We start from the raw sequence: 22,103 nt of genomic DNA, 5'->3' as shown, positions 1-22,103 counted from the left end.
GACTGTGAAAAAATGTATAAAACGTTTTAAAATGTTATCGAAAATGTAAAGAATATTTCAAGTGCTTATAAAATACCATATTGTCTTCACTCACTACTGATTTTAATATTCAGAATATTTTCATTGCATTAATAAAATTTGTTAGAGTTCATCTCTTTTCATAATGTGTGTAGAGATATCACAGTCAGTTACATAATACTTATAGCTACTTATAACTGATTAGCTTCCAAAGCAAGGTTATAAAATTCATTTCAAATATCTGAAACAATATAATTTAATGTTAAGACATTTATTTATTTATTTATTATTTTGAGACAGGGTTTCTCTGTGTAGTCCTGGCTGTCCTGGAACTTACTCTGTAGACCAGAGGTTGGCCTCGAACTCAGAGATCCGCCTACCTCTGCCTCTCAAGTGCTGGGACCAAAGGCGTGCGCCACCACTGCCCGGCCTACTTTGTTTTTTCAAGACAGGGTTTCTCTGTGCAGCCCTGGCTGTCCTACAGTTCTCTCTGTAGCCCATGCTGGCCTCGAACTCAGAGATTCATCTGCCTCTGACTCCTGATTGCTGGGATTAAAGATGTGCACCAATACCGCCTGTGTTCTTGAACTCACAGTGCTCCTGCCTGCACCTCCGTGTGCTATGATTCCAGCCAGAGACTGACTGTGGACAGATTTTAATGTTGGATGTGATTGCCATGAGACTGGAAACGGCCTTTTCCTGCCACAGCCTGCAAGTCTGCGAGGGCATCTGAATGCAGCTGTCTTCCCGACCAGGCATCCTTGCTGGCTTAGGCTATGGTTCAGAGCAAAACCTGATCCTCACAGTAGCCGCAGTGCGAGCTGGGCATCCCCATCATCTCCTTTTCTTTCCTGAGGTTTTGTTTTTGTTTTCGAGCAAGGGTCTCATTATGTAGCCCTGGCTATCCTGGAGCTCAGGCTGGCCCTCAACTCATAGCGACCTTCTTACCTCTGCTTCCTAGTGCTGGGGTTCAAGGGAGGTGCTGCCCTATCCAGCTCTTTCCTGGATTTTCACCTCAACTAGAACCAAAGATGGGCACTGTTCCTGAGGAGACCCTAGGTGTGGTTCACTTAGGATGCCCACTTCTTGCTGTGTCAGACCCTAGACCGTTTGTGACCGCGTAAACAGAGGAGGGCTGGCTGGACTGAGCAGGGGTGAGGCAGGTGGGGCAGGCTCAGGCAGGTATTTGGTATTAACCAAAGCAGGGCTCCCACTGACCAGATACATAGCTGCTGGTGACGGCCTTCTGAACCCCCACCATCTGGACCTAGAACCCCCATACCTGCATTGCTTCTGTTGCTGTAGCCAAGGATGACCACGAACTCCTGGTCCTCCTGTGTCTGCCTTCCAGGTGCTGGGAGCACAGGCTGAGCCACCACGCCTTCTGTTCTCTTCTGAGCTGTCATGCTAATCATTTGATCATCGGATACCTATTTGTAGCTGATTAATCGGATTCTCTGAGTGACTGTGTGCTGGGTACTGATGATACACTTTCTAGAGCCAGAGACAGCACCACCACACCACCTGGGCCGTTCTCTGATGTACCTAGTTCCAAAGGCAAGTTGGAGGTGTGTGGCCTTCAGAAATGAGACAGAAAACTCTAAACCAACCTTTATTACAAACTAATAGTTTGGGGACTGAAAAAAAGAAAACAGTTTCCCAAAGTTCTGGTGCAACTTTTCAACAACTGTCTGTGTTTAAGAGCACCGGCTGGGCTCCCGCGCTGGGCACAGGTCGCTGTGCAGTTGTCAGTAGCCCAGAAGCTTGAGCATCACTAACTAAGGGTCGGAGCGGGAACTGGAGCTACCCGATCCTTCTGGCTTTGTACGGATCCGGGGAGTGACTGGCTGGACATTTTGCGGACAAGCCCAGCTAGCTCCTCCGAGGGTTCCTGGCTTTCCTTTCTTTGGACCGATGATGCACTGAAAGAGCTAACACAGTTACAGGTTGGGTAGGAACTGAGACAAGGCCCCTGCTGTCCACCTGGAGCACGGGGGCAGACCCAGAGCTGGGCTCAGACTCGACCTGAATGTCCGGCTGCTTAGCCTGACATTTCTGCCAGGCTTCCTCGATGGCTTAGGCTGTGGCTCAAAGCAAAACCTTACTCCTGGCTGCCCCCTCAGAGCCAGCTGGGCATACCCAGCTCTCCTTCTCTTTCCTGAGTTTTTGCTTTTGAGGCGGGGTCTCATAATAGAGCCCTGGTCCTCGGCCTCAGGCCATCCCTGAACTCAGCCTCTTGCCTCTGCTCCCTCTCCTCTCCTCTCCCTTCTCCCCCTCCGTCCTCTCCTCTCCCTTCTCCTGTTTTCGTAAGACAGTTCCTATGTAGCCACTTAGCTCAGAACTCGCTCTCTAGACCATGCTGGCTTTGAACTTCTTGCAATCCTCCCTCTCTGCCTCTGTAATGCTACGATTACAGATGACACTTCCTTGAGACCCCATCTCACCCATCTCTCCAAAAGAGAAAAACAACACCGGGTGGCCCTCATGCCATAATGACAGGGCCTTGCAGCCACATAGGACCCCTCATAAAAACACCCAGGAGTCCAGCACACGGAGGTGACCCAGGCCAGCGCTCAGATGGAGACAGAAGCAGGGCTCTGCCTCTAAACTGGAACTGTGGATAAACTCCTGCAGAGTTGTAATTGTATTCATCTTACAAAGAGAAAGCTGTCTTTGCTGGGAACAATATTTTGATCTGTGCTTCAGCCTGCAGCTGAGATCCCAGCGGAGGCTTGGGGGTGGGTGGTGCAGCTCCGCTTGAGACCTGAAAGGGATCTCAGAATTCTGCGTGTTCTCTCTCAGAGTGTGAGGGGGAAAGGAAGGCAGGGAAGGAAGGAAGCCGCTGTGGGTGCTGTTCCCTGGGACTCTCTTTCCCCACCATCCTCTTCCTCTGTGTGTGTTAGGCACATGTACACACCGACATGCTCATGTGGGCATGTGAACGTGTGTGTGTGTGTGTGTGTGTGTGTGTGTATTACATGTGTGTGAGTTCATGGGGAGGTCAGAGGTAGACACTGGGTGTCTTCAGCTGCTCTCTGCTGTGTGTTTTGAGGCCGGTTCTCTCGGAACCCATAGCTCACCAATTTGACTAGGTTAGCTAAGCAAGGACCTACCTACTGCAGCTTCTGATGCTGGGACTACAGGTGCATGCGGCCTCGCCTGACGTTTTATGTAGGAGTGGGGATCTAAACTCGGGTCCTTATACTTGGGCAGCAGCAGTGTGCAGACTGAGTTGCCACCCCAGCCACCATGTCCTTTCATTTTGAGAATGATTCAGATGCCCTAAATGCCTAGAGTCACGTGTAGTGTGCACACTGGAGACATGCAAAGGCATTTATACATGGAAGGAGCAGAGACACGGGCTCAGGTTCCCCCGGAGTCCAAGCAAAGCCAGGGCAATGCGAGAGGTCCAGAAGGGGACACAGCAGGAGCTTGCTGTAGGGACACCACCAGAGGACCTCACTGAGCAGGAGCCCCAGGGACTTCTTTGTGTTACAGATCTTTCTTGGGATAGGGTCAGTCCCACTAGCAGCCAATGAGATTAACGTGAGGTCCCTTCAAAGAGCCTTGAGTCTTCATTAGTGACATCTTCAAGCCACCGAGGCAAAGGAGATAAGCCTGCCCTGACCAGAGAACCTTCGACTGATGCCCTAGGTCCTGAGTCCGGCTGCCTCCCCTCCCCTCTTGTCCCAGGGTGGCCTTAAACTGCAGAGCCTACTATCTTGGCCTCCAGAGTGCAGAGAGCTAGCCCTGTGCCCCCACACCTGCTCCTCAGCTGCTTTTCCCAGTGACAGTCCTTGAAGGCAGTCAGGAAAGAACCACAGACGGGGCCCAGGCACCCATCTTGGGTCTATCACACAGTTCCTGGTTTATCTCAGTCTCTTTTTTGTTTTGTTTTTTTTTTGTTGTTGTTGTTTTTGTTTGTTTTTGTTTTTTTGTTTTGTTTGGATTTTTTTTTTTTTTTTTTGAGACAGGGTTTCTCTGTATAGCCCTGGCTGTCCTGAACTCACTTTGTAGACCAGGCTGGCCTTGAACTCAGAAATGCACCTGCCTCTGCCTCCCAGAGTGCTGGGATTACAGGTGCGCGCCGCCTGGCTCTGTTTTTGTTTTTTTGAAACAGGGTTTCTCTGTGTAGCCCTGGTTGTCCTGGAACTCACTCTGTAGACCAGGCTGGCCCTGAACTCAGAAATCTGCCTGCCTCTGCCTCCCAAGTGCGCCACCACTGCCTAGCTCCTGTCTCATTGTCCTTTGACCTGTTTCTCTAGAACAACCCTATACTAAGGGCAAGCCAGGGCACCCAAGAAGGCCGGCAGTGTGAGACCCAGGATCCCCACACTGCAGGCTAAGCACTGTGGAAAGTGCTGTGGGAGACGGAAGCAGATGACAGAAGCGGCGAGTGGATGAGGCAAGCAGGGATTTGTTTCTGAGGAAGCGCAGTAACCGAGTCCAGGACTGGTGTCTGAGAGGGTGCCTGGGCCATCGAGTGGAACCAGGAAAGCCTTGCCGGACAGGTCTCCCTAAATCCAGCTTAAGCACCCGCCCTTCCTCCTTACCGAGCCTTGAAGGACATTGAGCTTCTGGGGTAGGAGAGGTGTTCCTCCACTGCCAGTAGCCGCGGGATATCGGGGTGCCCCCCTAGCTGTTCCCAGGACAGGCTTGTAGGGATCTTCTTTTCTATGGGGTGACTCGAAGAGGCCACGTCGGTCTTCCATATGGCTTCCATCTGGCTCCCTTGTTGGCTAGGAGTGGGAGAGCAGAGAATGTCAGGAGAAACAAAGAAACACAGAAGTAGGCCGAGGAGCCACAGGCTTTTCAGGGCCGTAAGGCCTAAGACACTGGGCCTTATTTTCTTTCCTCCTCCTCCTCCTCCTCCTCCTCCTTCTCTTCCTCCTCCTTTTTTGTTTGTATTTTGTTTTGTTTTGTTTTGTTTTGTTTGAGACAGGGTTTCTCTGTATACCCCTGGCTGTCCTAGAACTCACTCTGTAGACCAGGCTGGCCTTGAACTCAGAAATCTGCCTGCCTCTGCCTCCCAAGTGCTGGGATTACAGGCGTGTGCCACCACTGCCCAACTGTTTTCTTCCCTTCTTAAAGAGTTTGTTCCCACCCCTTGTCACTGTCACCTCCCCCCCATGGCTCTGGGCCTTAGCTCCTGAGGATTCCTTTCCAGGCACATGCACTGGGGCTGGAGCTCCAAATCAGGTCTCACTGGGGTAGGTGTTTAAGTGAATCACCTTGGCTGCCCAGAGGCTCCCCATGTCCGAGCCTGCAGCCCACATGGTAGGAAGGATAGGGCTTGTTGACATGGACAGATGAAGCTAGGAATGTAGGTTGTCCCCTGTATTTTCTCAGAGTCAGTCAGGCTACTCCCCCAGACCATACACATTACCACACACAGAGTGCTATGCGCATTCTGGTCCTGGCTCTGAGTACCAGAGCCAGTCAGGGTAGCTGAGGAGCAGGCCTTAAAGCCTTACTGGCCGAGTCTTCTCTTGCTACTGCCTCTCCTCTAATCCTACTGCCTGTCGCTACCTGCCAACACCTACCCAGTTATCCGCAGGGGCACGGATTCCCGGTGCTTGGGCTGAGGAGGCTGCTTGGAGGCAGAGCGGCTGGAGCGGACTCTCTGAAGTAAGACTGGAGATGACTTGCTTTTCGTCGGCTTTATAGAACTGAGCACAGGGGTGTTCAGGTGGATGTTCCACTCTTGCTGAAACTGGAGGGAGCAACAGAGGGCATGAGGAAGGTGTGCAGAGGGCATGAGGAAGGTGTGCAGAGGGCATGAGGAAGGTGTGCAGAGGGCATGAGGAAGGTGTGCAGAGGGCATGAGGAAAGTGTGCAGAGGGCATGAGGAAGGTGTGCAGAGGGCATGAGGAAGGTGTGCAGAGGGCAGAGGAAGGTGTGCAGAGGGCATGAGGAAGGTGTGCAGAGGGCATGAGGAAAGTGTGCAGAGGGCAGAGGAAGGTGTGCAGAGGGCAGAGGAAGGTGTGCAGAGGGCAGAGGAAGGTGTGCAGAGGGCATGAGGAAGGTGTGCAGAGGGCAGAGGAAGGTGTGCAGAGGGCAGAGGAAGGTGTGCAGAGGGCAGAGGAAGGTGTGCAGAGGGCATGAGGAAGGTGTGAGGAGGGCAGAGGAAGGTGTGCAGAGGGCATGAGGAAAGTGTGCAGAGGGCAGAGGAAGGTGTGCAGAGGGCAGAGGAAGGTGTGCAGAGGGCAGAGGAAGGTGTGCAGGGAGGCCTATCTAGGAGGGGTGGAGGTCTGGTCTGACCCTAGCTACCATAAGCTAGATACTCCCTGACAAACACAGAAAACCCACACAGCGCTCACGCAGGAGTTAAATTAACACTGGCTCTCATTTCTACTGCCGTATCTTGGGGCGTGTTTGTTGCTGGCCAGTTGTGGTCCTTAGCATAACCCAAGTGGTGAATCTATGGACCTTCTTTCTTAGCTAGATCCGTGAAGACAGAGCCATCTTCTTTCTTAGTATCCCATTCCTCAAGAAGATTAGGTGACAGGAAATGGCTTCCTTAGAGGGTACACTGGCTGGTTCTGTGTGTCAACTTGACACAGGCTGGAGTTATATCACAGGGAAAGGAGCTTCAGTTGGGGAAGCCTCCATGAGATTCAGCTGTAAGGTCTTTTCTCAATTAGTGATCAAGGGTGGGAGGGCCCCTTGTGGGTGGTGCCATCCCTGGGCTGGTAGTCCTGGGTTCTATAAGAAAGCAAGCTGAGCAAGCCAGGGGAAGCAAGCCAGTAAGAAACATCCCTCCATGGCCTCTGCATCAGCTCCTGCTTCCTGACCTGCTTGAGTTCCAGTCCTGACTTCCTTTAGTGATGAACAGCAATGTGGAAGTATAAGCTGAACAAACCCTTTCCTCCCCAACTTGCTTCTTGGTCATGATGTTTGTGCAGGAATAGAAACCCTGACTGAAGCCAGGCAGTGGTGGTGCATGCCTGTAACCCCAGCACTCTGGGAGGCAGAGGCAGAGGCAGAGGCAGAGGCAGAGGCAGAGGCAGAGGCAGAGGCAGAGGCAGAGGCAGAGGCAGAGGCAGAGGCAGGCAGATTTCTCAGTTCGAGGTCAGCCTGGTCTACAGAGTGAGTTCCAGGACAGCCAGGGCTACACAGAGAAACCCTGTCTTGAAAAATCAAAAAAAAAAAAAAAAAAAAAAAAAAGAAAAGAAAAGAAAGAAAGAAAGAAAAAAAAAAGAAACCCCGACTGAGACAGGGTCCAACTCTCATGACGTGCTTCCTCTGATCCCACTCCTAAAGGCTACCGGCCTTCAAGGGAGTGCCACAGACTGACAGACTGGACACTGAACATTCAAAGCCTGAGCCAGTGGAGACATTTTACACTTGATATTACCCAAAAGGCCAAGAAGCGATATGGAGATGTTTTAAATTCAACCATAACAACCCAGGAGGGAGAGGGCTGGGTCCTGTGGGGATTCCGTTTTCCAGTTTCTTTCAAAACTTCCACACTGTGTCATAATGGCTACAACCAAATCTCTGTCTTCATCAGCAGCGCTCAAAGGCTCTCTTTCACACACACCACTGATCTGTCTCTTACCTGTTTCCTCTATTGAACCCCATTTCTTCTCTTGTGTACCCTAGCCTTGCTACAAGGTACTCCTGTGATTTGCTACAACATACATGCTAAGTGAAATAACCCAGACTCAGAAAGAAGATATTGCATGGTCTCACATTAATGTGCGGAATCTAAAAGGAAAAATGTCAAATATATAGAAGTAAAAGATAAAACAGTAGTTATCAAAGTTGGGGTGTGGGCCAAGAAATGGGGAGGTGTACACCCAAGGACAGGGAAGAAGGCATGGGCAAATAACTCCAGTTGTAACGGTCCTTGTAGGTCCTTGTAGATGTTCTAAAGAGAGACACTCGTGCCCCACTTTTTATCAGATACTTGAAAAGTGGTGCCCAAGAGATTGGAGTTCTCCAGAGACATCATGCAAGGGGAAGGGTAAGCTAAGGCCCTGGTGCTAGAGGAGGAGGAGCCCGCCTCTCAGGAAGAGATTTCACACAGTACTGACAACCTGTAAGATACAGGATAGAGCAGAGCGCCCGTGGGTCAGTGGTGCGATGGCGCCACGTCTTGACTGTACTGCGAAGTCCCACAGACCTCGCACCCTCTGTTTAGGCCCACGCCTCATGACTGCACCCCAGATGAGTCCTGAGCACTAGACCTCTCCGTTTGGTCCTTCCCCCAGCATGGCCGCAGTGACCTTTCTCTGCTTCTCACCGTGACTTTCTCTTTAAGGGGCGTCTCCAGGATGAGCAGTTGAGGCCAGCTTGCCAGGGCCACCAGAGACCAGGCTTGTACCCTAAAGACTCCCGTGCCAGACAGGTAAGTAGAGCGTACCTAGTACCTAAGGACACTATGGGGCTATAGTTAACCGCTGTGGGTTGTATTTAGGATTTTGCCACCTGGATAGCTCATAGCTGCTTTTGCCACCAAGGGAAAACTCGAGCTGTTCCTGCTGAGGGGACAGAAAGACTCCACTCTGTCATCCTCAGCCGTCTGAAGAGTTACCTTCATTTCTTAGGGACTTTGACTTAGGCCAGAGGTGCCTTGGGGGTAGGGAGGACTGCGATGTGATAAGGTGAACCAGAAGTCTTGGTGAGACTCTAGAAGATTTCAGGTTTACAGCCTGGAGTGGACAGAGGCCTAAAGCAGATGTCAATTGCATTGGAATTCTTGAATGCCGGCTTCAGTTAGAGCCCAGGCCTGTGACCTCCTTTGTCCTTCCTTTGTCCCTATAACTGTCTCTTCCTTTCTGTCTTGCCACGGTGGATATATTAGCTTGTTCTACTGCGGTAACCATTTCACAACAGATAGGTGTCTTATTTCATCCTGTGTTCTATACCTTAAACATACACAATAAAATTCACTATAAACACAGTAATTTTTTTCTCACAAAGTCCCCAGAAAAGCGTAGACTCAACAGGCATGCGCGGCCTTTTCACACTGCGAATGATGATATTCATACCCTAGAGCTGCAGGAAACACTAGGCCCCTTAACATCTTAGCGTTAGAATTTGCGCTGGGCCTCATTTGTGGTCCTGCTGGGCGCATACAGGCCACAGGTTAGCGATGCCAGAATTCTCAGGGCCAGCAGATCACACCCAACTACTGTATAATTTAAGAAAATATGCTAGACCCAAAGGGCTTAAGTTTTTAAATAGAAATGGTTGATTATCTGCCCAATAAAGTCAACAAAAATAGGCCCACGCCAGGGGTATAGTCATGAAACAATGCTGACAGAGAGGGATTGTGTCAGCTGAGAGAAAGATGGTGAGTCAAGCCCAGAGATGCAGGTCACAGGATGATTTTAGGCTCTAAACAGCATCAAAACCAAAAAGGCCCTTAGTGGTGGCTATGACTGGGATGGCAGGGCCTACTTTGGCTTCCATGAGTAGACAACCTATCAACTAGAAGTCAGCAGGGCCCCAGGGGAAGACCCTCTCAGTGCCTGTGGGATGGCTCCCCTCAAGAACCTGCTGACCGGAGTTCCATCCCACCACCACGGAAGGGGACACACTTGCACAGCAAATAAAGGCCTTTTTAAAAAGAGACACTTCTAGGGGGCTGGAGAAAGGACCCTTCCAGAGCACCCAAGTTCAATCCCCAGCATTCCTATGGCAGCTCACACTTGTCTGTAAGTCAAGTTCCAGGGAATCTGAGACATCCTCATACAGACACGCATGCAGGCAAAACACTAACGCACATAAAATAGGAATAAATAACTAAGTTGAAAAGAGGCCTTTTTAGACCCGAGACTCCCATAGGTTGCCCTCCTCTGCATTCTTTGTTAGAAGTACCTGGAGGAAGGTCTCCAGGAAACCTAGGAAGTGGGTCAAGGAAGAATCAGAAGCAAGGGGGAAGAGGTAGCTGTGCCTCAAGCCAGAGCTGTGGGCAGAGAGAACCCCAGAGCCAAGGAGAGAGTGCAGGGCTCTTTTCTGTGGCTTTCTGAAGGCTCCTCCTCCCATGCCCGCCCTCCCTCCCTCCGTGTTTATCACAAACACGCACTGTCCAGTTGCCTTCCCTCACGCTCTAGCCCAGAGGTTTTTCCGGGCCCCCTCATTTCTCATCACCCAACAGCCCCCACTCTGTGGCGGAGCAGGGGACCCACCTTAGGAAACATGGCTACCATGGAGTGCAGGCACTCCTGGTGCCTCTCCTCCAGGTCCTTCTGCTTGTCTGTCCAGGCCTGCAGCCTGAGGCTCTGCTGGCGGTCGATGTTCTCCAGGAATATATAGAGGTTCTGGGCCTTATAGGTAACTCTCGTTTGTCGGATCACTCCTATGTGCTTGATGACTTCTTGTCTGGGAAGAGAGGAGAAACTTAGGAGATAGAGAGACTTCCTCCCTCCCCTCTCCCCCCAGGCAGTTGACTAGAGAGACACCTCCACTCTGTTAATTCTCGAGAGGAACTGATCTTTGAGAAGGAGCAGGAAGGTGGAATGGGGTGTGAGCGGAGGAACCTCAGGGCTGGAAAGGAACAGTCAGAGCAACTGGCAGGGGCCATGTGGACTGAATGGCGGGAGGGAACACGGGGTCTACACATGGGGAGAGTGAGTTTGCTGGGAAGGCCCACTAGAAGAAAGCAACACACAGATGCCATACCTCCCACACCTTCAAGGGTTGCCCAAGGCCTGGTACCCAGGAGACCTGGGGGATGCCCCTCATGGTTTCCTGCCCACATTTTATCTCTCTCCTGGGTTTTAACTCTCCCCTGATTTGCAGTGGGCATGGGTGGGTCCTGGGTGGGCGCCCGGCGGCTGGGTCACCTACCGGAGGCTCTGGAAGCGCCTGTAGTGGATGTACTTCTTGCATAAGTACTGCAGTCTGAGGGTGCTCAGCTCCATGGCGACGGCAGTGACCTCCAGAGCCTTGCTGCGCAGGTGCTGTGGCAGTGCCAGCTCTGATTCCGAGCCGCTCAGGATCTGCAGGTTCTTCAGCTGGGCCTCCATGTCTATATGGTAGACCTTGTCCTTAGGGGTCCCTGGGGCTTTCTGCAAAGAGGTCCGGCTCACCCTTCGGACAGGTGTCCCAGTGATGGGGAAGGAGGTACATTTCTTGGGCTTAGCAGAAACCTGGCGGCTCCGTGGCGTTTGCATAAACTCACACAGGGTCCTCTGGATCCCCTGCTGGCTGTGCGGGGAGGTGAGTATGTATGACCTACTTTGACGGGCAGACTGGGCCCGGCAGTGGGGAGTCACCGTTGCTGACTCTGACTTCTCCAAGTTCTTCCACCGACTGGTGGTTGTGAAGATCATCTTCTCCGAACTTGCCTTCTGCTCCCTCCTGGGGCTCTGCTTCTCCTCCTCGGGCTGGGCAAGCCTCTGCCACTGCTGCCTGGCGGCCGCCTCCGCCTCCCACTGCCGCACCTTCTCCTGGTGCTCCTGCTCTAGCAGGGCCCACTTCTTCTGCCGCTGGAGCCACATCTCCTCCTCCTGCTGCCACTGCTGCCTCCTTGTCTCCCAGCTGAGTTCTTCCTCCCAGTGCTCCATGTGGCTCTCAAAAAGCATCCTCCTGGTGCTCCCTGGGGACAGGGACTTCTCAGGATGGGGCTTGCTTTGGACTCCCTCCTTCTCTTGGATGTGGTCCCCCTGGTCTTTGCCTTCTTTGTCCCATCGTGTCGGAATCTGGGGGGCGTCTGAGTGCAGCAGCACCGGCTCCAGGGGCTCAGCGCGGTCCATGAACACGTCCCTCACCCTCGAATCTGTGGCCACGCCCGAGAGTGGCTTTCGGGCTGCAGGTGTAGTGCCACTGTCCCAGGCCTTGGTCAGGGGACTTGGGGAGAGAGCTGAAGACACCTGTCTTTCCTCCTTGGGCTCCTGCTTTTTCTCCTCTGGGGCTTTGCGCACCTCTGGAAGGGTCTCTTTTTCAGGGGGTTCCTGATCATGAATAAAGACCTTGACTGGTTCTTCTGGACCGCTGGTGGTCTGAGCCATCTTCAGCTGGAATTCCAGGGCGTGCTTTATCATGAGGAGGTTGTGGTATTTGTCCCCCAGAACCTTTACCTGTTTCAGCAGCGCGTCTCTCTTGCTCTCCAGGACTTGGATGGACTTTTGGAAGTGCAGCCTCTGGGTGCTGAGCTCCTTGTTCTTTTCCACCTGCAGGTATTTGTACTTGGTCTCCAGATTCTTGTTCTCCTTGTGCTGGAGGATCAAGGCCTTGTTGAGGTTCTCCACCACGGCGGACATGTACCTGATGGCTTTGACCTCCCCTTTGTTGAACATGGTGGAGTCGAGGAGCTCCTGCAGCATAGACCTCACCTCCGTGACGTTCGAGTGCGTGCTGCTCTTGTCCTGCAGCATCTGCTCGGGGCTCGGGGGCTCAGGGAGGACTCTCTGCTCCTTCTTCTGCGGGCTTTTCTCATGCCAGTTCTGCCAGAAGTTATGTTTGGACACTGGAAGAGATGGAGAGGAGAAAGGCTGCAAGCTCCCATGGAGAAGTGACAAGGCACGGGGAAAGGTGTGCTGACCCTTCAGACCCTGCAGAGCAGGGTGCGCAGTCACCCCTGTTTGGGATGGACGAGAGCAGCGAGCTGCACTGTGAGCCAGAGAGGGGTTATCAGGAGACACCTCTGCCGGGCCTGATTGCCCAGAGTGTAGCCTCAGGTCTGCCAGCAGCATAGCACCTGCGGAGCCCACGGGGGCCTGGCACGGTGTGTCAGGTCCTGCTCAGTTCAGCCTGCTTCCCAACAAGGACCTACTTTTCTAATCATGTCTGGCTCCTTAATGTCTACTCCCAAACCTGTTAGAAGTTCCCTTTCCTTGTCTGTTACCTCTGGGCCTGTGCCTATAGAGAATCTAGAACAACTGTTCATGTGCCATTACTGTTTTAATAGTTGCCTTTGCCCATATCAGGGGCTCACATTGGCCTGTCACCCCAAGAAAATGAACGAAGCAGAGACAGTTGCACTGTGTGTGTTGCAGTGTCAGATCCCAGCTCTTCCAGGGCTGCTCCGGGACGTAGGTCTTTGTGCCTACTCGGTGTGGGGCTGATGGGATGATCAGCTTGGAGCGTCCTCTCAAACATCACTGGCAAAGAGAACTGTGGGTATCTTTGATGGGAGGCAAGAGTGTGTGGGGTTTATGCAATACTGAGTCCAATCTAGATCTCACTATGTCAGAGGAGTCATATGACCCTGGGGTTCAGAAGTCCGAGACCAAGTCACTTGGATCCGAATCTAATTTGTACCATGTGCCTTGGGTACGTTTCCTAACTTCTTAGTGCCTTATTCTCCTTGTTAGGAAAATGGGAACAGGGCCTGGAGAGACAGCTCAGCGGTTAAGAGCATTGACTGCTCTTCTGAAGGTCCTGAGTTTAAATCCCAGCAACTACATGGTGGCTCACAACATTTGTAAAGAGATCTGATGCCCTCTTCTGGTGCGTCTGAAGGCAGCTACAGTGTACTTAGATATAATAATAAATAAGTCTTTAGGCGGAAGCGAGCAGGGCCAACTGGAGCGAGCCGGGTCGGGGTCAACCAGAGTGAGCAGAAGTCCTGAATTCAAATTTCCAGCAGGCACACGATGGCTCACAACCATCAGTACAGCTACAGTGTACTCATATACATAAAATAAATAAATAAATAAATAGATAAGTCTTGGGGGAAAAAAAGAAAACTGAGAACAGCCATAGATTCTAATGTAAGGCCATGGATAGCCCTACAGTGAGTGTGTAATGAAGAATCCCCACCAGCCAGGCAGTGCTGGCTTTAATCCCAGCATTCAGGAGGCAGAGGCAGGCAGATCTCTGTGAATTTGAGGCCAGCCTGGTCTACATAGCCAGCTCTAGGACAGCCAGGGCTACACAGAGAAACCCTGTCTTGAAAAACAAAACAAAACAAAACAAAACAAAAACAAAACATACTTTATACTCTGTGAGGCTGAAGAGATGGTCAGGTTTCAGTGAGGCACTTGCTGTGTAAGCATGTGGACCTAAGTGTAGACCCCAGCACCATGGGTATCCCTATAATCTCACTGTCCCATTACCAGAGACACAGAGGCAGGGGCATCCCTGGGCTTGCTGGTCAACCAGCCCAGCCCAACAGGAAGCTCTAGGGTCAGGGGAACATTGTCTGAGAAAACAAGGTGGAGAAAGATTGAGAAAGACGCCCAACGTTAATCTCTGGCCTACATAGGTGCACCACACACATTTACACTGGCAGGAAACTAAGCCCACAAATAACTGTATTTCAACATATAGAGGAGTAAAGATTGTGGGTCAGGTAATCTCTGTTTTCTATCTTCTTCCTCTTGTACCATTCAACCTATTTTTTAAAAAGATTTATTTATTATTATATGTAAGTACAGTGTAGCTGTCTTCAGACACACCAGAAGAGGGCATCAGATCTCATTACAGGTGGTTGTGAGCCACTATGTGTTTGCTGGGATTTGAACTCAGGACCTTCAGAAGAGCAGTCCATGCTCTTAACCAGTGAGCCATCTCTCCAGCCCCCCAACCTAATTTTTTTTTAAAAGAATTATTTATTATTCATACATTCCAGAAGAGGGCATCAGATCCCATTACAGATGATTGTAAGCCACCATGTGATTGCTGGGAATTGAACTCACAACCTCTGGAGGAGCAGTCAGTGCTCTTAAGCACTGAAACATCTCTACAGCCCCCCTATTTATTTATTTTTTCTTTTTTGAGACAGGGTCTCTCTACATATAATCCTGGCTGTCCTGGAACTCACTTTGTAAACCAACCAGGCTGGCTTCGAACTCAGAGCTCTCTCACTTCTACATGCAGAGTGCTGGGATTAAAGGTGTGGGCCACTATGCCCAGCTTCAACATCACTTAATTATCCAAGAGAATTCATGGAAATGCTAACCGTAGCTACTGTTTATGAAGCCCAGAACACTCCAGGCATGGTGTCAGACATCTCATGCACCCCTCCTCCTGACTCTGAAGTTAGATAATGTTCTCTGAAGAAACAGGCTTATAGAGATAAAATAAAGATACCCTAAGCCACGCACAGCCCCAAAGCGGCAGAGGTGGGATTCAAATGGAAATCTGCCTCACTCCACAGCGCAAGCTCTCGAGTGAGACCAACCAAAGTAGGGGACTGGCTTTCGTCACCGCTTGTGGCCCCCTCTGCTCTCTGAGCTTCAGGGCTCTCATCTACAAAATTTGGGAGTAATTTCCAGTCAATTATAGCGTGGACAGGAATACAATTTCAAGAGTTAGCCAGGCTGGTGACTGACCACCTTAGGAGAATCCAGAATTCTCTGGAAGGCTCTAGGGGCGCTTACCAAACCCTGGCTTGAGCTGGGAGGATTTTGAGTGAGAGCAGGGGTGCTCTTCAGCCTCTGCCTATAAACCGCAGCTTTCCTGGCGTTTAGGCCGCATCTCCTGAAACTCCCATGAGGCCACAGCTCAAGGAAGCATTGGAGAGTGCCTTTTCACTTCATTCCAACTATATCTTTTGTTCTTACTATATCTATATAGTTTTTGTTTGTTTGTTGTAGCCCTGGCTGTCCTGGAAGTCGCTTTATAAAACAAGCTAGCCTCGAACTCAGGAAGCTGCCTGCCAGGTGGTTTTGGTCTGTGTACCATGTGCATGCAGTGCCTGTGGAGGCCAGAAGAGGGTGTCAGGTCCCTCTGGAACTGGAGTTACCGATAGTTGTGTGCTGTCACGTGGGTGCTGGGAATTGAACCCAGGTCCCCTGGCAAGTCAGCCTGTGCAGTGAAGCTCAAAACAGCTCTGTGATTGGCGTGGTTCCGTTACTCCAGCTCTGCACCCTGGCTTCCCGCCCTGCTGTCTTTGGCATGTGCATTATGGAGGATGATCAGGAGCCCCTGAGGCGGCCCCCAGCCCACCCCGACCCCGCCTGTCTCCTGGAAGCTCCAGGAACCTACTTTCTGTCCTTTTCTTTTGGTCTTCTATGAGAGTCGAGCAAAGAGAGATGAGAGACTCGATGCCTCCTTTCGTGGCCATGAGGGAGAGAGGCAACACCTTCTCCATCACCTCGATCCATTCGTCTAGGGCTTCATCTTCCTCTGAACTCCTCCTGTTCTTTATCTCATAAGTCAGACTGTCACCTGGACGGGGTGGGGGTCAGGCTGAGAACAGTCTGCCCTCTAGGGACTCCCACATAGCCCTACAGCACAGGGGGGAGTGCAGCAGACCTGAGGGTGCAGTGGACATCAGTGTGTGGGGGGGGGTGCAGCAGACCTGAGGGTGCAGTGGACACCGGCTACCCACAGCTCACTTTCTTGAGCCTCATCCCCTTCCCTGCAGAAGGGTTGGGGGAGGATCGAATGCCAGACACAAGGCCTGCCTCACAGACATGCAGTAGACGTGAGACAGTGTTGCTAAAGTGTGAATGACCAACGCAAGGTCTGCCACCTGCAGGCATGCAGTAGACATGAAACAATGTTGCTAAAGTGTGAATGACAGACCCAAGGCCTGCCACTCAGACATGCAATAGGTATGAAACAATGTTGCTAAAGTGTGAGGCCAGCCATGTTAATTTATGCCAGCTGCATAATCTAACATCTGGGCCACTAAGAGGATTGAATCAACACAATTTTCTTTGTGTTTCTGTTTGTCTGCTTGCTTGAGATAGAGTCTCAGTGTGTAGCCTCAGCTGCTTTGTTTGCCTGAGTGGACGTGCGGGAGGTCCCGAGAGATCACAGTGGGCCTCCTCCTCTCACTTAACCTAGAATTTAACCTTTACAGCTCAAGTGCGGTGCTGAGGGTCTCGGCCGGCACTGAAGCTTTTATGTAGCTTCTAGGAGTCCGAACTTAAGTCCTCAAATTTGCATAGCAAGGACTTACCCACTGGGCTGCCTTCTCAGCCCCATGTGTGGTGATTAAGTTTGACTGCAGAGGCATTTCAGAGGTGATCACAGCGTGAGGTTCTGACCTAATCAGGGGATTAACCCACTGATAAATTCAAATTTAGGTGGACTGTTGGGAGATAACAGAAGTGTGGAAGGTAGGACAGTAGGGGAGTGTGGGTCATGGACAGGGGTAGAGTTGGCCATGTAAGGGGAGGTGCCTTAAATGGTCTGTCCTGCCCCGGCCTCTTCCTGTTCTCTGCTCTCAGGCTGCATGAGTGGAGCAGCCTTCTCTGACACAAGCCCTGGAATTTGCTGTCACCACAAGCTAAGTGATAGATAGGGTGGAGAGACCATCACTGATACCTCTGAAGTCACCCTTACCCTCCCTTTCTCTTGGTTACTTGTCAGAGCAACAAAAGACCACTGACACAGCCCTTCTGGGGAGTGAGGCTGTGTGCCAGTGACTCCTTCATTGGGGAAGAAGAGTTTCAATCTGTCTTCGATGTCTGCTGCCACCATCCCCACCCCCTCCTTGCATGTGCAGATTAGGTGGAGGCCCCGGCCCTCTGGATCACAGCAAGCCCACAGACTCACCCCATTCCCCCAGCCAGCGGAGGATCTCATACAGGTGTTTCTCCTTAGCTTTGGCATCTTTAGAGAAGGAGGCGATTTTCTCCAGAAGGATGAACCTCTTCTTGCCTTTCTGCTCCGGTTGGTGAGGCTTCGCCTTTTCCTTTAAATCGTATCCCAGTTCTTCCTGGAAGCGATTGATGGCACAGTTGACATTGTCCAAGATGTCTGAGAGCTGGGTGGAAATATCCTAGATGGGGCAGGGGCAGCAGATGGCAGAGGTTAGGAGTCTCCAGCTTGGAGGCCATTGCCCATGTTGTAGCAGTGTAACTCCGGGTCTCAGGGCTTTCTCACTGGTAAGGTAGACTCGTTGTAGTACTTCATGCCACGGGTTTTTATGAGAATGGCGTGGAATGATGTTGTAAAGGGTTTAAAACTGGGCCCAGAACACAGAAAGTGCATCCACTCATTACCATTTTAATTTTTTAAAAAGATTTATTCATTATATGTGAGTACACTGTTACTGTCTTCAGACACACCAGAAGAGGGCATCAGTTCCCATTACAGATGGTTGTGAGCCACCATGTGGTTCCTGGGAGTTGAACTCAGGACCTTCAGAAGAGCAGCCGGTGCTCTTAACCTCTGAGCCATCTGTCCAGCCCCACCATTTTAATTTTTAAGCCTTTAGAATTTCAGAACTTGCTGGAGACATCTGGAATTTTGTAAGGACTCAGAAGCAACATGGAGGGGGGGGGGTGGAGAAAAGGGAATCCCAAAGAAACACTGGATAAAAGATTCACGCAATGTGTCCTTTGCAGTCCCGTGTCCACACCCACTCCCCTTCTTGCAAGTGCTCCCGCAGGGGAAGATGGGAAAACACTGAACACAGCTGCACCAGAGTGATCTGAGCCTCTGAACATCTCCCTGAGTGTTCCCAGGGCAGAGCTTAGGGGATTCTAGCAGTCTGTCAACACAGAGTCTGAATTTTAAAAATCTACCCCTGCACAAAACCTTAGAGGATCCATCGCTAGGCGCTGTCCAGGAGCCTCCTGCCCACTTACCTAGGGGCTGTGACCCTGCCTTACAGAGGTGGTTGGTCTCAGCCTCCCCTGCAGAAGTCAGACACAGGATGGGGGCATTCCGAACTCACCTGTCTGCAAACCTGGCTTGTCAAGTCTCCCAGGACCCCCAAAGGCCCAAAGGCTGGAGTCTTGTGTAAACGAGAGATCAGTCCCCAGCCTCTACATCAGACCCTAATGGAAGGGTAGTTTCCTCGTCTCTGGGGTTACCTCCTGAGTCCGAATTAGCTGGGCAGTCTCAATCTTTGAGATAATAGCCTTCACTGATGTGGGAGTCACCAAGTGTGGGGGGTTGTCCTCCTCCATTCTAGATAACTCTCTCAGTCCGAAGATGCCCTGTGTCTCTTGTACACAGGCCTGAACGCACAGGATGAGCAGCTTTGGGAGCTAAGGGCCCAGGGAGGTTCCCGGGTACCCTCTGCCCAACCACAGCCCCTCTAGTAACTGCCAGACCCCAGGTTCCAACCGACTCCCTTTTCCCCAGTGACATCATCAGTTTGACTTAAAGAATTAGAAGATTAAACTTCCTGCCACCCAGCTGCGTGCCGCCCGTCGCCTGCTTTATCTTCACTTGACCTGTTTGTTTGTTTCGCTTCACCATTAAAAATCATGTTCCCGAACTAAATACCAATGGCGAAAACCAGGAAGAAAAGCAACTAGGAAAAATGACTTTCTGCTGCAGTTTTAGATCCCAGTTCCCCAAAGATCCGCACGTGGAAGGTTCTGGTCCCCAGTGTGGTGCCATGGGGAAGGGTGAGGAGAGGGCCTAAGACTCAAATTGCACATTACTCACCGGAGTTTTACATTTAAAAGGCACGCATTGCTGGACGTGGCGGTCTAGCTTGCAGTCCTAGTTCAGGAGGTAGAGGCAGAAGGATCAGGAATTCATGGTCATCCTTCGACCCATATTCTGTTCAAGGCTGGGCTTTGTGAGAGATGCTGTCTTTAAGAAAGGGAGTTGGGGCTTGGAGGCCTGGCTGGAGAGATGGCTTAGTGGTTAGGGGCACTGGCTGCTCTTCCAGAGGTCCTGAGTTCAATTCCCAGTGCTCACAACCATCTGTACTTGAATTTGATTCCCTCTCCTGATGTGAATAAAGACAGAGCACTCATTGTCTTAGTTTTCCACTTCTGGGAACAGACACCATAACTAAGCACCTCTTTTAAGGGACAATATTTAATTGGGGCTGGCTTGCAGGTTCAGAGGTTTCGTGTCCAGGCATGGCAGCATCCAGGCTGGCATGGCACTAAAGAAGGAGGTGAGAGTTGAGAGTTCTACATTCTTCATCCAAAGGAGGTCAGGAGCAGACTATCTCCCATGTGGCTAGGAGGGTCACATAAGGCCACCCCCACAGTGACATACTTCTTCCAATAACGCCACACCTACTCCAATAAGGCCATACTTCCTAATAGTGCCATTCCCTGGGCCAAGCATATTCAAACCACAGCACTCATATACATAAATAAATAAATCTTTAGCCGGATGGTGGTGTACATGCCTGTAATCCCAGCACTCTGGGAGGCAGAGGCAGGTGGATTTCTGAGTTCAAGCCCAGCCTGGTCTACAGAGTGAGTTCCAGGACAGCCAGGGCTACACAGAGAAACCCTGTCTCGAAAAAAAAAATTTTTTTTTTTTTTTGAAAAAAGAATGGGAATAGAGAGGGCTGGATCAATGACTCAGTGTGTGTGTGTGTGTGTGTGTGTGTGTGTTAAACATTTGTATAAAGGTTTGACATAGGGGCTGGAGAGATGGCTCAGTGGGTAAGAGCACTGACTGTTCTTCCAAAAGGTCATGAGTTCAAATCCTAGCACCCACATGGTGGCTTGCAACCATCCAAAAAGAGAAAAGACATCTGATGCTTTCTTCTGGTGTCTGAAGACAGTTACAGTGTACTCACATATAATAAATAAATAAATCTAAAAAAAAAAGGTTTGACATAGTGGAGAGATAATTTTTTTTTAATTTTATTTATTGTATGAGTGCACTACTGCATATACATCGTCAGGTCAGAAGAGGGCACCAGATCCCCTTATAGATGGCTGTGAGCCACCGTGTGGTTCTTGGAAATTGAACTCAGAACCTCTGGGAGAGCAGCCAGTGCTCTTAACTGCTGAGTCGTCTCTCTGGCCCCAAGATAAAAATATTTTAATTTGTTACCATTAAAGTTTCACAATGTTCTGCAGAAAGATTACCATTTAACATTTTTTACGTCATACCCACAACATACATACACAGTATACTACAACACACACACACACACACACACACACACACACACACACACACACGATGCAACATGTATGCTCAAGACTGTAGCAGGGCTCTGAGCAGATGGTACATATACCCAGAAGTTAGGTGAGCATTAGAGAGTGTAAGGGTTGATGATGATTCTTCCTCTCCAAAGCTGCCAGACTTATTTATATCCCTGTCCCTTTGGATGGGGACGTCTCCAGACATTAGTCCTTCCGAAGCCTGATCCCCAGGCCATACCGTCAGCACTGTTCAAAGGCCACTCTCAGGTGATCACTACACGTCTAGGAGAGACACTAACTTTAAAAAACCCACCTAGCATGGTTCAAAGTCTGTGCAGAGCTCCTCATCCAAAGCAAACACTGTTGTGTTGCTGGTCCTCAACTACAGTATAGGTTCAGCTTTATGACACTTGGTGCCATAGCATCGCCTCACTGTGAAGAAGCTGCCTCAGTGCAGCCAGACGTCTGCTATGTCGGACAGGTGTGTGTTCATACATGCACATGGAGGTCAGGATTGTACCTCAGACAGCCTTCCTCGGGACGGCCATCCATCTGGTTTTTGAGATAATGTGTCCAAGCAGTGGAACTGTTAGGGTGACCCGCCAAGCCTGGCTTTTTACATTACTTCTGGAGGTCAGTTGGGTCCTCATACTTGCAAGGCCAGTACTTTGCAGACTGAACCGTCTCCCTGTCCCAAGGTTTTTGTTTTCACTGCATAAATGGAAAACAAAAAACAAAAAAACAGGAGAATAAACACATCATTTTAAAACTTTATAGGTGGGACTGTGACTCAGTGGTAGAGGATTTGTGTAGCACGCACAAGGTTCTGGGTTTCAGTATAAAATACTTCTCTCTCTTTCTCTAAATGAATATAATAAAATTGGAGCAAACAGACTTTGGGGAGAGAATAATTAAATACAATCACTCAATACCAAATAGTTTTCAAGATAGGTTATTGCATCCTGAAACAACTAAGATGCTATAAAATGATATTCAGAACATACACGAAAACAATAAACTTAAAACACACACACACACACACACACACACACACACACACGAATGGCTGCTAAGCCAGCTGGGGTACCACATGCCTTTACTTACAGCACTTTTGAGGGAGAGGCAGGAGGATCTTTATAAGTTTGAGGTCAGCCTGGTGGTCTACAGAGTGTGTTCTAGGACAGCCAGGGCTACACAGAGAAACCCTGTCTGAGGGAAAAGAAAGGAAGAAAGAAGAAAACGAGGGTCACCACAATGGCTTAGCAATAAAGGCCCTTGCCACCAAGCCTGACGACTTGAGTCTGATCCCAGGACTCCACACACAGTGGGAGAAGAGAAAGGGTTCCACAGCTTGTCTGTGGAGCACATGCGCTA

General features: G+C 50.5%; 1 protein-coding gene across 1 annotated transcript; it reads right to left on the bottom strand.

Annotated features, from left to right (window-relative positions):
- Positions 1–1,756: 1,756 nt before the first annotated feature.
- Positions 1,757–18,785, bottom strand: Fam186b (family with sequence similarity 186 member B). Its single transcript, XM_052161382.1, is given in 9 exon segments — positions 1,757–1,846; positions 1,849–1,949; positions 4,572–4,757; positions 5,562–5,731; positions 10,158–10,350; positions 10,819–12,439; positions 15,904–16,086; positions 17,425–17,650; positions 18,690–18,785. Coding segments are annotated over 9 exon segments (2,826 nt in total). The 3' UTR covers positions 1,757–1,796.
- Positions 18,786–22,103: the final 3,318 nt, after the last annotated feature.

The sequence above is a fragment of the Apodemus sylvaticus genome, chromosome 17 (assembly GCF_947179515.1).
Source record: "Apodemus sylvaticus chromosome 17, mApoSyl1.1, whole genome shotgun sequence".
Taxonomy (NCBI): Eukaryota; Metazoa; Chordata; class Mammalia; order Rodentia; family Muridae; genus Apodemus; species Apodemus sylvaticus.
This window is presented reverse-complemented; position numbering and strand designations above follow the sequence as displayed.